This window comes from Candida orthopsilosis, assembly GCF_000315875.1.
Source record: "Candida orthopsilosis Co 90-125, chromosome 6 draft sequence".
Taxonomy (NCBI): domain Eukaryota; kingdom Fungi; phylum Ascomycota; class Pichiomycetes; order Serinales; family Debaryomycetaceae; genus Lodderomyces; species Lodderomyces orthopsilosis.
The window spans coordinates 781,559-802,779 of NC_018300.1; the positions used below are offsets into that span (position 1 = coordinate 781,559).

A 21,221-nucleotide genomic window follows, 5' to 3' on the forward strand; every position below is an offset into this window, starting at 1 on the left:
AGGTGCTCCTAAAAGTATGCCATCCATAAGGTATCGGCAGCAGCCAAGTTACGAGGATTGACAGCTTGTGAAATCAATTCCAACACATTTTGCGTAGCAACACCGCCACCGGGAGATACATGACCCATTGTCATTACCCTCTTGATGATACTATCGACATTCAATTTGACTACGTCACGTAGTTGTTTATCTTGACCAGCAACAGTACCGTTTTTATCTCCACCACCTTGTGCCAACCAAGCTATTGCCTCATCTCTAATATAGAGTGTCAAATATTGTTCCAAATCAGATTCAGGTTCCAATAACGCCCTAGCAATGCACAATACATAAACTGCCAAAATTCCCTCCAAACCACTTTCACCAATCAACTTTTGAATGTTTGGCGTCAATCTAAAAGGAACTTGTTCTGCATTCACAAACATCGGTGTTGGTTTAGGTTGAGGGTTGTTGCTATCGTGTCTATTTGGCATCTTGCAAGGTAACATATCTGATGTCCAAACATTTCCTGAACCTTTATTGACATGGATCTTTTGTGGTTGTCTTGCATTGACACACATCATATACGTTGTGAATATGAATGAAGCGTATTGTGAAGTGAATTGTTTACGGAACAACCAGAAGTCATCAAATCTTTGATAAAGTTGCAAAAAGTAATCTTTCAAAACAGTAGATGGTACAAGCAATGTTTGAATAGCACTTAATATCTCAACACGGATACTTGCCAAATCCGGCTTGGGCAATCTATGATCAAATGCTGCTCTTAGTTTCTCCACGGTGTATATAAACGGCTCGTCACGACTCTTTCCGTTCTTCTTACAGTAATCCTCATAAATCTTTTGCAAGGTGATATCGTTGACATCGTCATTAACAATTCTAATGTGTGGTGAAAGGGGAACAGCAATTGGTAATGTAAACTGAATATCTCTTCTTCTAGTTTCAACTTTCCTCGAGATACTATCGTTGAAGATTCTAAACAATTGAAATACTGATTCTTCACGACGACAATGACGTGCAGCTGGAAATTGGACAGCAAATGTATGCAAGCTACCATCATGACCTCTAATTCTCAATCTCTTATAACAAGCACTAGTACCACGGGCTAAATCAACGGTTGGTAAGAACCTCTCGATCTTGACAAAGTGACTATTATTATCCTTATTCAACAAGTATTGTCCTGGAATTTCAATCTCCTCAAACTTTTGATGATGGAACTCACTCAAGTGAGGACACAAATTTTCCAAATTTACTTTGGTAAATCTTCTGTCCAATTTATCTTCTAATCTGTCTCTCCATTTCCTTAATTTGGTGATATACGTTTCCAAATTGGGTTTCGAATGCACCAAATCCTTTTCAAATTCAGCACGAATCTGCTTAGGCAATACCGTTTCGGCAAATCTTGTAATATTAGCTTCTGTAATTGGTGGTAACTTGGCATCGTCCTTGGGGTTGCCCAATCTATTCAAATATTGAACACCATCATTAAGCAAGGCCACACCAAGCCTATAAGCATCTTCATCTGCCGTGCACTTGAACCTTTGATTAATTTGATCAACCAATGATTCCAAAGACAAAGCTAACAATGGATATGCCGTTTTCAAGATAGCCATAATCTCCTCTACATGTTCCAAAGGTTGACGAACTGATAGGGGTACTGAAATTGGGACAGGATTTTGTGATTGAGATTGTGGACGAGATGGTGGCTGACCGGACTGCGAGTTTGGTTGTGATGGCGATTGAGATGGAGCTGGTTCAGCTTGTGGCGAATATTGCCCTCCATTCTGCGACTCAGGCTTGTTGTTTGCACTACCATTTTCTTTATCACCTTCACTTGGACTCTGACTTGATGCTGACGTAGCAGCTGCGGCCGCTGCTTTTTGACGCGCAATTTCAATGGCTTGACGTTGTTGGGCAGCAAGATCTTCCCTTGTCGTACGCAATTGGAAATGTAAAGCCTGCGGATAGCTTTTAGCTATTCTCACCAACACTTGTTTTGCCAATTTTGCTTCTCTGTGTGATAAAGATGTGAGCAATTGCGGGATGAATGTGATCCAATACCAAACTGGAACTTCACCTCTGAAATTTTCAAATGCTTGTGCCAAAGTTCCTGATGCATCATCCAAACTAATCAACCATAAAATACGCGCCAAAAGTTTTCTTGTCTTTCCGTTTTTGTACAAACCAGCCGCTTGTAAGTAACAACTGATAGCGTTGTTCGCATACACCATATCACTAGGGTTCTCCTTAAAGCGGCGGTCATTAAACGTTCCCCATTCTGCCCAAGCTTTTGGTAAGTTAAGATCAATCTGTACCGATGTCGCAAACGCCTTATTAGCCTCGTCCTTTTGATTCAATTTATTCAAAAACATCCCCTTAAGGGTAAAGAATTCAGCCTTTTGCTGAGTGGCAAAATAAACCAAGTTGGTGTTACTAATAACATCAAGACCCGTATTTAATTCGTTAGGATTCTGGTAGTGACATTTGACTTGTTCCTTCAATTTCAAGAACGCTTCTTGAATTTCAATGTTTGGCAATTGATAGATTCTAGTCAACTCTTTTATACAAACGTCAGGCATGTTGTGTTTCCTTGCAACATGAGCAAACCTGTTGATGACCCAAGCAATTTCATGGAAACCACGATAAGCATATGAATTAGCGTTGCTTCCTGAATTAGATTGCTGCAACACTGGAATAAATGGCATATATACCTTATTGATGACTTGGAAGGCATGTTGACGCCAAGTAACCAAGTCGTTCCAAATATTAATATCATCCCAAATATTCGGCAATCTTTCACGCCACACTTGCAACACTCTTTTCAATTCTTGAGACTTTACATCCAAGTTTTGTGCATTAGTAGTCACCAAACTCGAATAAACTTGACTGGCTTCCATAAACTCAACATATTGTTGGAATGTGTGTAACAATGGAATATGAGCATTGGTAAACCTTCTAGGCAAACCGTACCATTTTCTCAACGCAAGTTGAATACCTTCGTCACACAATTTGGATAAGTCTTGCAAAGTTTCCTTCTCTTGGCCGAAACCTTGTAAACACAAGAATGTTTGAAAGACCTGTCGTCTAGGTGTTGGAACATCCATAACATTCTTGACTGTTTGGTCCAAAGTTTCTCTATCATTATACCAATCGGCAACTCTCCATCCACATTCCAATAATAGGTCTGAAAACCCCTCGTGTCTTGCCAAGTCAGTGAGAATATCCCACTGCTGAAGTTTTTCAGAACACAAAATCCAATGATCCTCCCACAAGGCATACTCAGCTTCGCCATATGGCAATGATCCACTTCGTGCCTTAATTTGTGCTGATTCGTATAACTGTTGGGCCTTGTCCCAAAGACCAATCTGCTCATATGATAATGCACTTATTGTTTCGTTATATTTAGCTCTTCTTCTCCAAAGACCATAAAACATATCATCCTCTTTCAAGGTTGCATACAACTTTAATAATGCATCTTGTACAACCTCTCTCACATCAGAATTAGCATGAACAGCCTCTTCATTAATATTCTCCAATAGTTGAAGCCCTTGTGACCAAGCGTCGAAATTGGCAGCAAGACACTCAATAGCAAACGGTGGAAGTTGAAGTGTGTAACAACGAGCGACTCCCTCCAACAAACACTGAATCACATTTGGGCGTAAATCAGTTTGACGGGTGTGATAATCCTTTGACAATAGGATCACCAAATATCTGGTAAAGTCCAAATGTTCTGATCTTGGTATAGATTGGAAAACGATCGGAAATATGGCTGACCATGTTCGGTGGATTGTTTCACTACTTTGGTAAAACATATCAACCAAAGGCTCAAACACGTCTTTTGCCTTGATCTCGCTCACAGCTTGCAAAAACGCTGAATGTGTTTGAAGCATTTCACTTAATTTCTCATTCGCATCCACCTCCATTGAATCCGATTCGGGAAATTTGAAAGCTTCAATTGGAGCCAACTTGTTCTCATCGGCAACAAATTCAATCCTGTTTTCAAAATTAAACGAACCAAACAATATTTGCAAAGCTTGGTTCAACCATGGATAATCAGCCAAATATTCCCAATTTTGTTCCCTTATGACATAGTATAGTCTCTTTGACACATCCTTTTCTAAGCTGTTGTTCAAAATTGACATCAATTTTCGTCTAATTGAAACATCAACAGACCTCGTACCCACCATGAAGGGTTGCTCCATGCGAACCGTCAATTCACTACAACTGAACGAATCGTCTTCAAAGATTTCAACAATAATTTGATAAAACTCTTTCGACAAGGTAGGCTCACCTCTAACTTCGAATACCATCATTTTTGATAAAATCGCAGCTTTTTCCTTGGTTGTTGGGAATAAGTCTGTCCTTGAAAACACCCAGTTTTTAACAATCTTGATGATCTTTTCAAGCGTGTTTTTGTCTAAACTACGCTCAATCAATTGCGCCAACAATGACAAAAAGATACGACGTTGATCGCCCAAGTTTGAAATTCTCATTGAACACAAATTTAAAATCTTTTCCAACAACTTGGTCGTCATCTTAGCTTCAAATTCGGCATTAGCACTATCTTTTGAAGTGGATTGAGTGCCCTGGTGTGTGATCGTTATATGATCTTTGCAAAGTTTGCTAAAGGTTTTCATAATTGTGGGTAATAAAGGATCCAAGATGGCTGGCTTATACTGTGCTAAAGTCCATGAAAGCGTCACACCTGCAGCAAACGAAGGCATATCACCCAAGTCTTCTGAAACGGAAGTGGTCAACAAATTGATAAACTCCTTTACATCATCTTCCTCTTCCTCATCTTCTTCAGTGCCTTTTTGCTGATTGATAGCTTCCAATATGGTGCACAAGATTCTTTGCAAAATCTCCTGGATGTCATGATTATCAGACTTGATACATTTCTCAAGTAATTTCTGCAAGTAGCTTAAATTTGACACTATCCACTCGGGGTCTTTCCACTCTAGTACAACCCCTAAGACTTCCAATGCATTCAAACAGTATCCTAACAAATTGCTCGAGTTCAAATCATTAGAAAGCAAGAACTTTTCAAAGAAGCTCAACTTCACAGCAACTTCTGACCAGTGTTCGGGGCTCAACAAATCGTACAATATTCCTAAAGCCTTTTGTCCTAATTCACTTTCTGATGCCCTTTGAGGACTAATGCAAACATATCTAATCAAAAATGTGACACAGGCTTCCCTTTGGCCAAATGGAATGGTATAATTCGGAGCTGTAGTGAAATCTGCGTCAGTTTTGAGGTCTGATTCGGTTTCAGCAGGCTCGCTAGGCTTTTCTTCCGCTTGCTCGGATTCTTTTTCAATTTCCTTAGCTTTTCTTTCCCAGTACAACACTAACTCGGCCAAGTCGATAGCTAAAAGCTGATTTTCAAGGGCAGGATTAGCTAAAATAGTCAACTTACCCATGGCGGTGATGATGTTAGATATAAAGTGCTCTCTAGCGACAAAAAACAAATCTGGATGCTGGACAATAAATTGGTAAACATTCAAAACTTGAGTGACATTGAAACCATCCTCTGAAAGGATCCGACGTGGCCACTTCAACCAACTATCGGGTGAGTCTGCATCCTTCATCCTCTTTGACATCACAGGTGCTAATATATCCAATGCCTGTCTTACCAAATGCCTGGAATCGGTTTGATGGGTTCTCAACAAAGCAACAAACACTTGTGTCGCCAACTTACCGGGAGTATCATATGCAGCGATAAAGTAGGCAGTCGTGACATAAGCAATTTGTTTGGTGATACTATCATCAAGCTTAATATAATTCCAACTGAATTTGATGATATCTTTACGCAATTCACTGATATGAGTAGAAGCCAACTTGAGCAACAATGCTGTACTTTCCAAAAGTGCTGACCTATAGCCATCAATGGTTCCAGAAGTGTGGCTACCAATGATATCGTCTTGTGATTTCCAAACACTGTTATGGAGCTTTTCTAACCATGAGGTCTCCTTTTCAAACACGTGTGCAAGATCTCCCTTTTTGGCATACTCATACACGAAGATGGGGCCGAAAACTCGTTTAAGGAAGAAAATTTTTGCCTTCAAGCATGGCTCTGACTCATTTATAAAACCAACAGTCTTGTTGAGGTACAGGATCTTCAAGTCTAAATTTTCCGAAGATACAATGTCGTTAAAAATGAAATCTTCAAACACATTTGAAATATCGTATTTTAACTTGCAATGACGGTTTGCAACCGAAAATATCAAATCAGTTTCATTCATGTTTGCCTTTGTAAAGTTGATAATAAGTTGTTGTAACTTCTCAATGGCTTGGCTACTTCTAAAATGAGCTGATGATAAAATAGGGGCCACACTTATGTCATGTATATCCTCAAGAACCTCCGACAACGTAGTCAACAATTGCTTCTGACCGTTGAACCATTCCGTGTCATGTTTTGAAATCGCCTCAACCAAATCGATTATATTGGCAAATTTGACAACTTTTGTTTCTGGGTCTGATTCAGACGTCACGTCATCCACCAACACTTGAATTTTCTCCTCGGCGTGCTTTCTCAAGTTGTCACATCCATCCATTCCAGTAATTGATGCAAGCATATTGCCCAATTTTCTATTCTTGAAATTGTTGATCAAATATTCTACACAATTTTCAGCAAACCTGTTGAGAAACTTCGATATTGGCTTCCTGAAAGGCGAATCTTGATGACGATCCAAGTGTCCTTCCAAATATTGCAATGTATTGATAATTTCCTCCATAAAGGTATATGCCTTTGCAGGTAACAAGTGGAAAATGTTCAAAATGGCCATGACAATTTGTACAGTGTGGTTATTATCAAGATTTTGTCCAGCAATCTGTCTCAAAGTATTGATTTGTGCCCATGCCATCAAATGATCTAATAATTTTCGACCTATTTCGACACGGAAGTATGATATCAAGAGCTCTAGCAATCTAGCCAATGCTTCCAACCCAGAAACAGTCAACTTTTTGTGATCTGACAAATTCATAAGCATTGGACGAAGTCCATTTTGAAGTAACTCCTTGGGCAACTTGGCATTCTCTTGTAAACTAGATGCCAACCCTTGATGAGCAGCATTGATAATCTTCGTCGAGTTGTTACAAAGAGCCTTGAAGAACACGCCCAAAATCCTGATTCTTGCTTCACCTAAGGATCCAATTGAAAAGTCAGGTTTTGATAAAGCTAATGAAAGGAGCTTAATACAAACTACTCGTAATTCAATCAATTGGTTAGATGTACGATGCTCATTCAAACGATGGACATTTGCCAACGATTCGTCTTCTGCATCTACCAACGCCAATGCCTCCAAAAGCAACCTGTTCAACTCCTCATTGAAGCTCAAAAATGTATCCGGCAAACCCAAGCAAAAAGTGATGGCGTCAATGTTACCAATTTGCATAGGAAAAGGCAAAGCTCTGAGAGGTTTTCCAAAAATCGGTGTCAACAACAAGTGTTTACATGGGCCCATGAGTGTTGCTGTAGATGTAGATGTCACTTCAGACAAAACTTTCAAACATTCCTGTGCGACCTCCCTAACCATTGGAGTTGGACTAGCCAAGTCATATACTAATGCCCCAACAAGAGTTTGAAAGGGTTTCTCCATAACAGTTTCTTTCGTAATGTCTTTGTTGCATGTTCTCAATAGTTCAAGAGCCAACTCCTTGGCCGATTTACGTACTTCAAAAGGCGCAGTGTCTGGAGTATCTCTCAAAATAAAGAATACGGAGCGCACCAATTCAAACTGTCTTTGATGGAACCAACTTGGAGGTATTTCCAAATCATGGAACATAGTCTTAAGTCCAATAATACCACCTAGCTTGGTGTAGTAGAATTCGTTATAACAGCAATGAGTGAATTTGTAAAACATTGACCTGAAGATGACAGAGTACAAAGCGTTTTGCTCAGATCCGAATGTGGTGACTGTGGTTTCGTAAATCCTCTTGACAGCATCAACACCTTTTGCTCTCACCTCTTTGTCCCAAAAGCTTAAAGAGTAAGTGATGGCACTGAGAAATGCATTCTCGCTAATGTATGCTTTTCCTTCGTTATCGTTGACCGAGAACTTACGCTCTTTTCTGATTTTGTCAACCACAGAAGTGCTCAAATGTAACAAGGTGAAATGAGTGGTCAATCCATCGATCAATGCGCTTGCCTCATCCTTCAATTCTGGTATTGATATCGAGAAAAATAACATTTCGAGCAATTTGGCAAAAAGTTGTTGTTGAAGATCAAGTTTTTCCCCATCTTCGATATCCAGTGGTGCCAATGGTATGTCAACATCTTCATGTTTATCCTTCTTCAAAAACTCAACACTTTCCTGCGCATATTGAACAAAGTTGTCCGGGATTGGAGTAGTGTTGATGAATAGCTTCAATATACTCGTCAAGTATTTGAAAGCGCTGATTCTATAATGAATTTTTAATCTTGGATCGTCCAACAATTTAATTGCCGATTCAACTCCTGGTGTCACCGACACTGGTACAGAATCATTCAAACCGTATACTTCAACTAAGGCTTTAATCTCCTGATTTGCATCCGATTTTGTAATCAAGTTTTCATGGGATTTAATCTTTCGATGATTTCTGCCCCCTAATTTACCTAAAATTCTAATAGCAGTGTGACTATGTTGATGATGATATGGTACAGGTTCAAGATGTTTCCACAAAGCAGTCATAATTTCATCAGCTACAGGCTCAATTATTGGATCAAAATATTCGGCGGTCAAATTGTCGACACATAATTCGAATATACGCATGCCTTGACTGACCAATTCCTGTGGTCCGTTTAATGCATATACAAGTGGTCTTATCAAGTAATTGAGATGTGGGACTAAAACTGCCAATCTAACTGGAATAGTCAAACACAACTCGACATAAATGTCTCTCTCGTATGGTCTCTGAGAATTCGCAATCATTTTGTTCAAATTCTCCAACAAAACAGGTAGTATAGGCATAATCTCTTTGTAAAGATTTTCGAACTTGCCGCCACTGATACTCCTAAACAATATTCTGACAAGATAGGAGTATACTATGGGCTCTTCGGCTTTCGTTCCAAGTTTCAATGATTCCAATATGAGGTAATTCAAATGAGGAAGCAAGACTCCCTCATTAGTGGTGGGGAATAGGTTCACCGACATGAAGCACAATTTGAAAAGTCGTATAAGAATGTTGGACTTTATCATGTCAGCATTTCCAAGCTGGCTCAACTTTTCCTTCAAAAATGATATCAATATACTTGAAAAGTTTGCTGATGTTACTTCACTGGCAAGGAAAAACTGAGGTAGATGCAACAAAGCTGCATTTTCCAACATAGATTCAAACATGAATGGCAATTCAGAGCTAACAATTTCGTTAAATGAAGCCGGGTCTATGTTTATGAATATGGTTGCAAATATTTCCATCAAATCCTTCTCATCTTTGGACGAAGTAATTGGTAAATTGGGACCACCTGTAGAAAAATCAAATGCCTTTTGTGAAATTGTTGGTTTAGGTTTTGATACTGAAAAGTAACGAAGGCAGCTAACACCTCCTCTAAACAAAGAACGAAGAATATTCACTTCCTCGACCGAAATGAGCTTCGCTGAATCATTCCATTTGTCATAGTTTACTTGCTGTTGCTTGGTTGGATCAGTAATGACTGGTTGTGGGGGCACTGGAGGGTTACAATGTTTCAACCCAAATACTACTGATTTCAAGAATTGCATCAAAGTACGGAAAAGGTATCTTGCATCCTTTAATACATCTGTGGTGTTAGGCGTTGGGACTGAAGCAATTGGTGAATATGAGTCAATGTTGTATATGTTTAAACCTAATGCCTTGTCAACTTGGGGGTCTGCTTCCTCACGTGCTTCTTCTTTATCCACATCCATCTTATCATTCTCTGCGTCAGCAATTTTCTCTTTTTCAACTTGATTGCGCTTAGATGAGTATCTCTCAATGGCTTTTTTTGAATCCTTTTCTCGACCAAGTTTCTTTTTCTCGTATTCATCATGCTTGGCGATAATATAGTCATATTTACGGTCCAAGTTTTTGAAACGTTTGGCATAAGCATCAATAATGATTAAGAATAACTGTCTGCCCTCCAATTTATTAGGGAGTGTCATAATTTTCTCAACTAGATTCAAAAGTAACTTTGCACTCATGATTTGCACTGACATTGGCAAAGATTCATCTTTCAACAATCCTGAATATATAGTAACAGTCGACCAAATCTGGGCAGGGGTCAATTCATCTCGCACGTTGTGAATGAAATCAGCAACCATTGAATAAGCCAACGGCCTCAAAGTTTCATGAGAAGTCAATCCGTCACCAATCAAAATTTTCTCGTCAAAGAGTAATCCCAATTTGGGGATAAATTGTGTTCTAAATGGTGTTGATAGTATATGTCTTGTTGCATGAAGCAACTCCTTTCTTGCAATAGATAACTCTGCTGGACAGTCCTGCAACAATCGAAGAATAACATCAGGGATGCATGCGCTCTCTTCTGGCTTCAAGTATTGATTAGCATATCCTCTGATAAATACATATGCCAAAAATGATGCAGCTTTAACTTGTCCTAATATGAACTCGCTATATGCCTGTCTATTTTTGACCTTAGGTGATATCGATGTGACAATGTTATTTTCTGATTCTTGACGGTATTGCTCTTGTTGTTTCACCTGTAATTGTAAAATGTGCATTATTTTGGGCAAAAAGTGCGGGAGCGATGGCCCAACTAGCTGTTTATTAGATGAGTATAATGAAACCATTGTAATTGGACATTCAGCTAGGGTCTTAAACGAGAACATGGCTTTGCTCAATGTTTTTGTTAGAGCCTCTTCGTTGAATGAGTTGGTAGGTGACATGTCTTGCTCATCATTGGCATTCTCTTTATTATCATTGCTTGAAGTGTCATTTGAGAAAACATCCTCAACAGTTTGATCCATGTTCTCATAAATTTTTTGTATAACTTCCAAAAACGGTTGTACTTTCTCTGCTAAAGTGGTTTTATAAGCTTTCTGTAAACTGGTAATTATCTTCATACATAAAACTCCATTATCTTCATTCTCCTCTACTAGGATCTTTGTCAAAGCGTCCAATATTTGCTCTGAAAATGGTTGAAACGTTTCATTCATAATTAATCTGTGAATGATCTCCAAGGTGCTATTTCTCAACTTTTGCTCTGGGCTTGTTGAAACGTATGAAATGGGTACGTCCTCGAGCTCTTTCAAGAATATTGGTACAAGATTCTTTAAGAAGTACTCATATTCAGTAGCACCACTGAATTGTTCAATTGTATCTAACAATTCTGACAATATTGCATGTTTAGCTGTATAATCAGTACTTTCATTGAGTCGCGATACAAACGCGTCTAGCTGTGCTGTATACGACATCTTTAAAAGACCAGGAAAGAGTACTGATTGATATAATTGGTGTGTAGATGTTCAATTGTACAAGTAAATGAATTGTAAATACACTAAAAGCTAAACAAAAATTATAAATTTTGAAAAAATGAGAAATGGTGGAAATTGATTTCACCAAATTTTCTCAAATGTCACGCGAAAGTCATGTGATAGTCACCTATTTGGTAGCGGTAGATTGAAGGTGAATAGGTGCTTGTATAGAGTGGTGGAATGTTGTGTTGAAAATAAAGTATAGTTTAAAGAACCTAGTAAAGAGCCATATGCAGCATCCTTTGACATGAAATTGGTATACTAAGATGGATTTACTATTTTGATATGTTGGTGCCAAATTGCTGCAAAATATTCAGTACAAAATGAAACAAACACGTCTTCATCAAAGTGTCCTACATGGTGGGTACATTAGAAGTACGTAAATAGGAATAATACATCTGATATATACCAAAGCAAGTATTTTTTTTATGGAATTGGTCCACACAAAGCGTTGTTTTAAGTCCTGTTGTTGAATCGATATATCGCTGAGGTTTAGTAGAATAACTGATGAAAAGGATTATTAAGATATTTTTGAATAACTGATTCTCGTCATCGACAGACCACTAACTAATAAGTACATATCATGCTAAACGTACTACCGAAATGCTTACATCCACGATTATAGAGTGCATTTAAATTTTCATTTTATACTTCAATATTTATTACGTGGCATGTTATTCCGTCCATTTTGAATATCTCAAAGTTACGGTTAGCAACGACTACTGCGGCTCTAGGGGCGTAACACAATTTTCGACGCTGACACAACCTTGGCCTCCTTTTGATGTCTTTTTGCTGATACTTCAATCTACCAGAACACATTAGATGGGTTATTTACCTATTTATTTGTTAATGCACATTATGTAAATTGTTCTGTAATCGGAACCAGAATGTAGATCTGTGCAATCTTACGACGACCAACCTTCACTGTGAAGTTGGTTGCCAAACAGGCAGCCGTGTTTAATTGTTCAATCTGTTAATATGAATAGAAATTGACTTGTTTTAAACTTCATGTTCACTTAACTAACAAGCACGAGCTTACAATAGAAGGTCATGGTTGGCGGACCTTTCACCATATGATGCTAGCCAGCATGGTTTGGGGGACGTCCTAATTTAATGGGTTGAGCTCTTGGTCAAAAATGCGATTACTAAAAGAATTACAACACTTGATGGAATATCCTAAACCTAAGTATCACTACAATTGATTTGACAGCAGAGACGCTCAAGAGGAGAAAAGTTGTACCACAAAGACATTGGGCAAAGAGGGAAGTTGCATAGGCCAAAATGGATACCATTGCTAACCAAGTAGTTGAGAGGTCACTCATTTCGGTATCAATGGCACTTCCAAGCTAAATGTCTGCGAATGCAAAAAAGAGGGTGCTTCCCAACATAACCCCCTGCTTTGCATATCACACCATTGCGGTGGAGGATCTATTTTTGGAAGCATGAATGATCCGAAGTATGCGATTGACAATGGATCAAAAAGGGGGTATAAATTCAATGCATTATGCGTTATTAAATATGCATTCAATTTATGTGACCGATTTTTGATTACCGCAACTGATTTACGACCGAATCATATTTGATATTGTAACCTGTAATTGCAGGCATTACAGATCGACACAGTAGGTTTTATACAGGTGACATATAATAGTCCACTGAGGATATGACGTTCAACGGCTAGGACGGTTATAATGACGTGATTCCATTATATTGGTTTGCATATTCACCCCCTTTGCTGTTTAATATAAAAGGGAAGGAAAGTCCCACGTTATGTAACACATAGGTACGGTATCTACAATCAATTCAAAACAATGGTTCTGATTACTACCATAATTCAAAACTCTTTATTGTCATCATTATTTGCATTACATTGCCAAAGTGCTGCTATTATTCCCAATTGCAACCAGGTGGTTCCAGTTGACTTCCAAGTTTCGTACCATGATCGCTTTGATGACAAAGATTTATTCATTGATAATGAATTCAACAAGGATGAAGGTTTAGCCAAGAGAGATTATATCAAGACAAATTTAAAGCGCAGGAAGAGCTACTACACTACCGAACTCAAGATTGGTTCTCAAAAGAAGAAAGTCAAAGTTGTCATTGATACTGGATCAAGTGACTTGTGGGTTCCTAGTTCGGAAGCTAAATGTCTTGACAATTCCAAATGCAGAAGTGAAGGAGTTTATTCAGTCGAAAAGTCCAAAACAGCAAAGAAATTGAATCAACCATTTGAAATCGAATACCCTGATGATACATCGGCTTCAGGGGTTTATGTTCAAGATACCGTGCGTATTGGCAAAAAGACAATTTCCCAACAACAGTTTGCTGTTGTTGATAAGTCATCGGCAAAGATGGGAGCTTTGGGTATTGGCTTGAAATCGGATGAAGAGACAAGTGATAATTCCACGTATGATAACTTTGTATTCAATTTAAAAAAGCAGGGGCTCATTAATAAAGCAGGTTACTCATTATACTTGCCCGAGAAGGAGAAAAAGTCGGGAACAATACTATTTGGTGGTATTGATGAAGATAAGTGTTCAGGAAACTTGACTAAATTTATCGTTTCTTCGGACAAGTTGGCTGTCCCATTACAATCAGTTTCTTTTGAAAACAAGAATTATAAAAACGATACTGAAGCGATTATTGATTCTGGATCCACATTTTCATACTTGCCCACAAATATCGTTGATGGTATATCAGATTTATTGAATGGATCATATTCAGACAAATTGGGAGTTTATGTTGTCGACTGCAAAAATAGGAGAAAGAAGAGTGGATATATAACATTCAATTTCAACAATGAAACTAGTATATTGGCTCCATTGTCTCATTTCGTTGATTGTTTGAAAAAGATCAAGAGTCATGTACCTGATCATGAAAAGAATCATTGTGGGTTAAGTATCTTGCGAGGCGATGGTGATGGTGAAACTATTTTGGGAGATAATTTTTTGAGGAGTGCTTACGTTTCTGTAGATTTGGAAGATAAGACTGTTGGATTGGCTCAAGTTAAACACTCAAAACATCATTCGTACAAGGGTATTTAATGGGTGGTATAAGCTTGGCGTCGTTGAATACCCTTCATTTTCTTTATTAGTTTTAATGTTGATACAAGTACTTACTCATTGAATATTCTTTGTAAACTGACCATTGATACTCTTCGCAGTCTATTACTGGACCTGCTCGTGGGGGACTCCATCACTTAATTATTATAGTAATTCTTATATAAGACGCTACAAACTCAACAGTGCAAACCCCCTCAGACTTTTTCCATAATAACACTTTTTTTCCCACTACCATTAGCGCCTCTCAAATTCCTCATAGCAGCATAATTCATCATTACAAAACTCAAAAACACAACAATCAAAAAACTAAAAGAAACCCAAGTCATTGTCTCTGCACGTTGTCCTCTCCCGACTTCAACAACCTCAAAACTTGCACCAGTCAACAACTTTGTCGTGGCAATCACCAGTTGATGTTGCAACATAGTGCCCAATCCCCAAAGCATCATATTGGTGAAAGATAAAAGTAGACCAATTCTTTTGATTGTTAATGTTCCGAAACAAATTGGCAAGACCAAGTAGCATAATATGATTAGGATTGCTAATGTAAAGATCATTGATGCCATTAGTAAACGTTGATGGACGATGAAAGTATGGAACGTTTGGGCAATGTCGAGTAAACTGAACTTTGTCTCAAAAAAGGAAATTGTGAGTTGTGGGATCGATTGTAAATCGACGTAAGATGAACATTGTTGGAAATCATTGGCAGAGATACATAAGGCCATATATCCAACCTTGACTGATATCTTGGATAAATCCGAATCCAAAAAGGAACTAGTAGTGGAAGTGCTGTTTGTTGATGTTGAGTTTGAATCAAGAGTTAAATGTTGATATAATGATGATGATGAATTGAACTTGTAGTTGAACAAGTAAACATTGGAATAGTTTGAGGAAGCATCGACACATCCAAGTAACAAAAATACAAGCAATACCGTAGTTACAAATTGGATGATCATGATTAGTAGAATAACACCTTTGGATATGATAAACATTGGAAGGAGTTAGTTGTTTTATATTTTGGTGGATTGGAAAAAAGCATATTTCGGAAAACCGAAGGGAAAAAGAGGTTGATTTTAATATAAAACTTCTTCTGAAGAAGCCTAAATTTTTCTGATACAGTGGTTTCAGTTTGGTCAGCACACGTGTAACGTTCCTGATACGTAGGTGTACCAAAACGAAAGTTTAGATTTTTGCAACAATTGGAAAATTACACAAAATTAAAAGGTCTCACACTTTGAGGGAACAGTTGAAACTTCAAACAAACGTAAAACAAAAACTTTTGTAGTTCTATATTTTTATTTTATAAGCTTTCATCTATAGATCTAATACGAATTTCCTATTTACTTCCAATAACAAAAGAGTACACCAAGGACAAAAGGGTATAACTCAATAGCAAGATAGTAAGCAGTACAATAAAAGGCTTCAAAAATTCCAAAGAATTCTTTAATTTGAAATCACCAACAATCAATTTTGTATCAACATTGATTTCTCCATCACTATTAGGGTTTAACCCCCATTGACCAGTTTTATAAAAATTATCCATCAATTGATCTTTTTCATACCATATTTTCAATAACCAGTCTTCAAATTTCTGCAAATCTTCATCACTAGCTTCAACAGTACTATCTAATTCCTCTTTGCCCAATGGAATATCTTTTAATTTGTAGCCTTTGATGAAGTAGTTGACTACTGGTGGCCCATAACCTTGTATATAAAATTTCTTTAATGAAAATACAAGTTCTCCATATTCATCTTCTTTCAAACCGGAATATGCTGTTGTTACATCATAGACTACTTCGACCGTGTTTCGTAATTTCTGTAACGCCAAATACAAGCCTCTAATACGAGGTAACAATACATGTTTCAATGGTGGTAACCCCTTTGAAGCGATATATTCAGCTGATTTCTTGGTTGTCCTATCTGATGGAACTGTCCCCTCGGGAAATAATATAAGTTCATATGGCCAAATCTTAGAATCATCGGCTCCTTGAGGCCATTTTTTCACTTCTTTATCGGTAGATGATAAAAGTCTATACCCATTAGCTGGACCATGTCCTCTTGCATTAGCATCAATTTCCAACAATTGATTAGTTAATACAACTTTATCATGTTCCCATTTTCTAGAAAGAAATAAGAAGTTGTAATTTTTCATACCGTAGCCCAAAACAGGAATCTTGGATAAATCTTTAAGAATAATGTAAACAGCATTACTTAAATTTGAAGTATATGTCAAAAACCAAAGGAATAACCAATCAGTATATATTTGATGGTTGGAAATAATGACTGAATTCGGTTGAAGCAAAGTATGAATATGCTTGTATGAATCGACATGAAATTGTTGACTATTGGGTACGGATTCAGTATCAATTGTGATGGCAAATTTGCATGGGTTTATAATTGAAGTGAGACCAGAAAGTAAAATAACAAAATGCGTCTTTGTTTCATTGATCATGGCTTGTTTTAACGATGGATTATTTTTAAATAAGAATAACCCAATTAGTTGTGTGAAGACAATTGCTAAGCAGCCTATTATGAATAATGGAACAATAATTGCCGTTCTGACAATAATGATTGGAATAGTATGCCGTACACTCATTGTGTGTCAGCAATGGTGGGGTATATTTACGTGTTTAGTCGAGCCTAGTCAGATATATATGGTGGCGTAAGATTGAAATGCTTTTGGTGATGATGATGATGTAATTTGGTGGGGTTCATTATGGAATTACATTTTGTTCTTTTTTCTGTTGGTGCTTTTAGTTGCACGTGACTTTTTTTGTTTGGCTAGACAACTCTCTCTTTTATAATATGGATAGACGGTGAATATTATTTTATATTTTCATTAAAGATATGTAAGAGGAATCCCTTCACAGTTTAATTGATAAGATCTACCTCATTAGCTTATGGAAGAACTAGTTTGTAATGTTACATTGAAGATCATTCCCTTCGACCTTAACATGTGTTGTGTGCCAATAAAAAAGTTCTTTTTTTGTACTCTCGGCGATATGTTATGACCGTAGATTTGGTGGAAAATTCCAAATGTAACAAAAACGAGTAGATGGAAACAAACGTATTGCAACCACACACAACTTACTAACCGAAAAACCATCAAAGGTTTCCTTAACAGGAAACTATAGCTAGATTAATAAGGGTACGGTCTTTGCTTGATGAGCGACTTTTCTAATCGAAAGTCGTGAAAAGTGTGTTGAAAGTTGTAGGAAAATGCTTTCTTTCTGCTACATATTACACTTGTGTCAAAAAGAATTTAACCACAAGAGTGTGTGATTGAGTTTCCTGAAAATATGAGTTAACCACATGCACATGAGCATCACCCTCCACCTAGGTACACAAGTATAGTAACAGAGCTTGATAATGTCTCTTGCTGATTACCGTACCTTATACGATAGAGTGAGATAGGGTTCTTCATGTAGTTAAAATAATGAAGATGTAACGTAAATTTGGATAAAGCCGTTTGCAATGTGCAAGAAAAAGAAACGACAAGCACACTCATCATCGTATCCGTTGAATAACCATAGCGCGAACGTTTCCAAAACCCGAGTTTCTGAACATCTGAAACAACATGGCTAGTTTGATAAGTTAAGGGGAGTATCTTAACCAGTTTGCTCAGAGTAGTTCAAAGTTAGTGTAACTCAGACCAAAGAAACAATCGGATCTAAAATATTGTTATGTCTATTGTTTTACAACTATGGCGCTAAAATAAAATGCCATTTTTATGCTTAATCTTAAGTACAAGCTCTTTTTATTCAAGCTTTTATAGTTATTGCCTCTATTGTTCTTTATGCCAGAAGGGTGATATAGTAATAACACCGTTCGTTTTAACTTCAAAAAGTTTAAAATCATTGATCTCTCATAGCTTTATATACCCAACAAAATAATTAATAATACTTCAAAAAAACACGTTTTGAAAATTTATACTTCAGGATATTTTATTTTACTTTCATACAATTACTTTTCTTCAACAACCACCACCTTTCCCACTTAGAGACTCAACAACTTATTCAAAGCCATAGAAGTGCGTGTGACATTTAATTAGACACTGCATATTATCCCAAGAAAAAAAAGACCTCAAGGAGGAACAAAGCCGCAAATTTTCACCAGAGGTTCTTCTTCAAGTGTGACTAATTTTGTATTTTAACCCCACCATTTATTAGCCGCTTGATTACTTATATTATCACACTTTTGTCCACAGTTTGTTACTTTTTGACCCTGCATCACTGGATATTTACATGGCTACACTGACTTTAATAACCACTACTGTTTACAACTATTCATTCAACAGTCAACTACATACCTATTAGATGCTTAGCTTTTGTGTCTATCGAAATTCCATTGTGTATTGAACCAACCAATCCCACTAATAGCAATCATTAATCATGTCTCCTAGTTCTAACCAGGAAGAAGACAAATCACGCAGTCCTAATAGTCTACATAAAACTATTGATGGTGAAGACGGTCCTGACAACACTTCAATAGCTTCATCCGAATCACAGCAAAATGATTCTCGTGATCTGCATCAAGTTAAACCATTGAATCGATCAGAATCACCAGTGTATCCGGCAGATTCACCATATACTGCATTTCCACCCCACATTCATCGCCAAGAATCGCATCATAGTTCCAAAAGTTCAAGACGTGTGCATGAACCTCCAAATGCTATACTTGGTCCCTTGGCTGATTTGGAACGAAGTGTATCTTCATTTGAAGATTTGGAAGGACAACGATCGCAAATGACTAGACAACGATCGCAAATGACTAGACAACGATCGCAAATGACTAGACAACAATCAGCAGTCACTTCAGCATCGAAAAAATCACTTCGAGTATCTAGAAAGGAAAAACGAGGATTGTTGTCAAGTATGGTTGTTGTCCCCGAGTATCATGATGCTCGTGATTACCCACAAAAGATTAAATATCTTATTGTTACAATCATTGCCTTGGCTTCAATCACTGGACCCATGGGCACTTCAATTATGTTGCCAGCAATTGATGATATTGTTGATAAACTACACACCACAAATTCCGAAGTCAACGTGTCAGTTGGTGTTTACTTACTTTCATTGGGTATTTTCCCACTTTGGTGGTCATCATTCAGTGAACGCTTTGGGAGACGATCAGTTTATCTTGTGAGTTTTGTGTTTTTCGTTGCATTTTCCATAGGAACTGCATTAGCTCCCAACATTTCCGCATTGATTGTGTTGCGTGTTTTACAAGGCGGTTCGTCAGCTTCAGTTCAAGCTGTCGGAGCAGGAACAATTGCTGATTTATTTGCTCCTCATGAAAGAGGTAAAGCTATGGGGTGGTATTATCTTGGTCCTTTAATGGGTCCATTTTTGGCTCCTATTTTGGGAGGTGCTGTTTCTCAAGCATGGGGATGGAGAGCAACTCAATGGTTGTTGTTGATTTTTGCTGCTTGTAATTTGTTATCTATGGCATTCCTTTTGCCAGAGACATTGAGAAGAGTTGACAATTTACAAGCGATTAAAGCAATGATGCATCAACAAGAAAATACCAATGAAGATGATGAAAAGAGCAATTTGTCTCACTCAGGTGACGAGGAAGATCAACGTTCATCTAGCGAAGGTAGCTTATCAGAAAAGCGTGTGCGCAAACATGATCAGCAACATCAACAACAACAACCAGAAGACATATCTGATACCGAGTTACAAAGAGTTGCCACAAATTTAAGCAGACGGTCAGTTGCAGCCTCCATCAATTCCCATTTTGAAGGTGAAGACGACGATGGACCCGTGGTAGACCCCGTTATGCCCACATTATCACGATTAACAACAAATAGATCAAATTATTCACGTCGATTACAACAGCAATATATATCTGAAGAAGTTCGTCGATCAGCATCAAACGTTCCATCACGAGTTGCATCAAGGAGCACACTAGCATCAGCAACTCCTCCACAAGATAGCAATGATAAATGGGCTAAATTCAAAACCAACTCCTACGATCTATTTGTGCGTCCATTACATTCAACCCTCCTACTCAAACATCCACCAGTTATACTAGTCATTTTGTTCTCTGGGATTTCATTTGCCCTCATCTATTTTTTCAATTTAGCCATTTCATACGAATATTCACGATCGCCATACAATTTCTCGCAAATCATTGTTGGGTTAATGTATATCCCCAATTCAGTCACCTACCTCGCCGCATCAATGATTGGCGGTCGTTGGAACGATTATTTACTCAACAAATACGCCGAAGAACACGGTGAATTAGTTCCTGAGTCGCGTATTTCTTGGAACATTGTCCTCGCTTGTGTACTTTACCCCATTGCATGTTTGATTTTCGGCTGGACTATTAAATATGGTGAATTTTGGGTCGTTCCGTTGATTGGAACTGCCATTTGTGGATTTGCGTCAATGTTGGTGATTGGAGCTACCGTCACCTACCTTGTCGATACGTTACCGGGAAAGGGCGCTACTGGTGTAGCGTTGAATAATTTGATTCGACAGATTTTGGCGGCAATTGCTACGTTTATTGTGGAGCCTTTGTTGCGAGCTATTGGACCTGGTATTTTGTTTAGTATCTTGGCGGGGATTTTGATTGTTGCTACGCTTATTTTAGTTTATTTGAAACGAAAGGGGGCTTATTTTAGAGAGCATTATGATTTGATGCTTCTTTATGATAAATTATAGACTTGATATAAAGTATTTTTGTATATTTACTGGTGAATAAACAAAGCTTCTTTTGGTAATAATCAAAGCGAGGT

At 37.8% G+C, this 21,221-nt stretch overlaps 5 protein-coding genes across 5 annotated transcripts; 2 read left to right on the forward strand and 3 right to left on the reverse strand. All coding sequences in view use genetic code 12, as the record gives it.

The window, feature by feature from the left end:
* Nucleotides 1-8: 8 nt before the first annotated feature.
* On the reverse strand, nt 9-11,360 carry CORT_0F03700 (Tra1 subunit of the NuA4 histone acetyltransferase complex; the record flags this gene model as incomplete). Its single annotated transcript, XM_003870672.1, has 1 exon — nt 9-11,360. The coding sequence occupies one exon, from the start codon at nt 11,358-11,360 to the stop codon at nt 9-11; it is 11,352 nt and encodes a 3,783-aa protein (XP_003870721.1).
* Nucleotides 11,361-13,231: 1,871 nt separating this feature from the next.
* On the forward strand, nt 13,232-14,464 carry CORT_0F03710 (hypothetical protein; the record flags this gene model as incomplete). Its single annotated transcript, XM_003870673.1, has 1 exon — nt 13,232-14,464. The coding sequence occupies one exon, from the start codon at nt 13,232-13,234 to the stop codon at nt 14,462-14,464; it is 1,233 nt and encodes a 410-aa protein (XP_003870722.1).
* A 212-nt stretch (nt 14,465-14,676) lies between these two features.
* Nucleotides 14,677-15,471, reverse strand: CORT_0F03720 (Fig1 protein; the record flags this gene model as incomplete). The annotated part of the gene is made up of 1 exon (XM_003870674.1): nt 14,677-15,471. The coding sequence occupies one exon, from the start codon at nt 15,469-15,471 to the stop codon at nt 14,677-14,679; it is 795 nt and encodes a 264-aa protein (XP_003870723.1).
* Nucleotides 15,472-15,815: 344 nt separating this feature from the next.
* CORT_0F03730 (hypothetical protein) lies at nt 15,816-17,075 on the reverse strand (the record flags this gene model as incomplete). The annotated part of the gene is made up of 1 exon (XM_003870675.1): nt 15,816-17,075. One exon carries the CDS (start codon nt 17,073-17,075, stop codon nt 15,816-15,818), a length of 1,260 nt encoding a protein of 419 aa, XP_003870724.1.
* Nucleotides 17,076-18,870: 1,795 nt separating this feature from the next.
* CORT_0F03740 (membrane transporter) lies at nt 18,871-21,147 on the forward strand (the record flags this gene model as incomplete). The annotated part of the gene is made up of 1 exon (XM_003870676.1): nt 18,871-21,147. The coding sequence occupies one exon, from the start codon at nt 18,871-18,873 to the stop codon at nt 21,145-21,147; it is 2,277 nt and encodes a 758-aa protein (XP_003870725.1).
* Nucleotides 21,148-21,221: the final 74 nt, after the last annotated feature.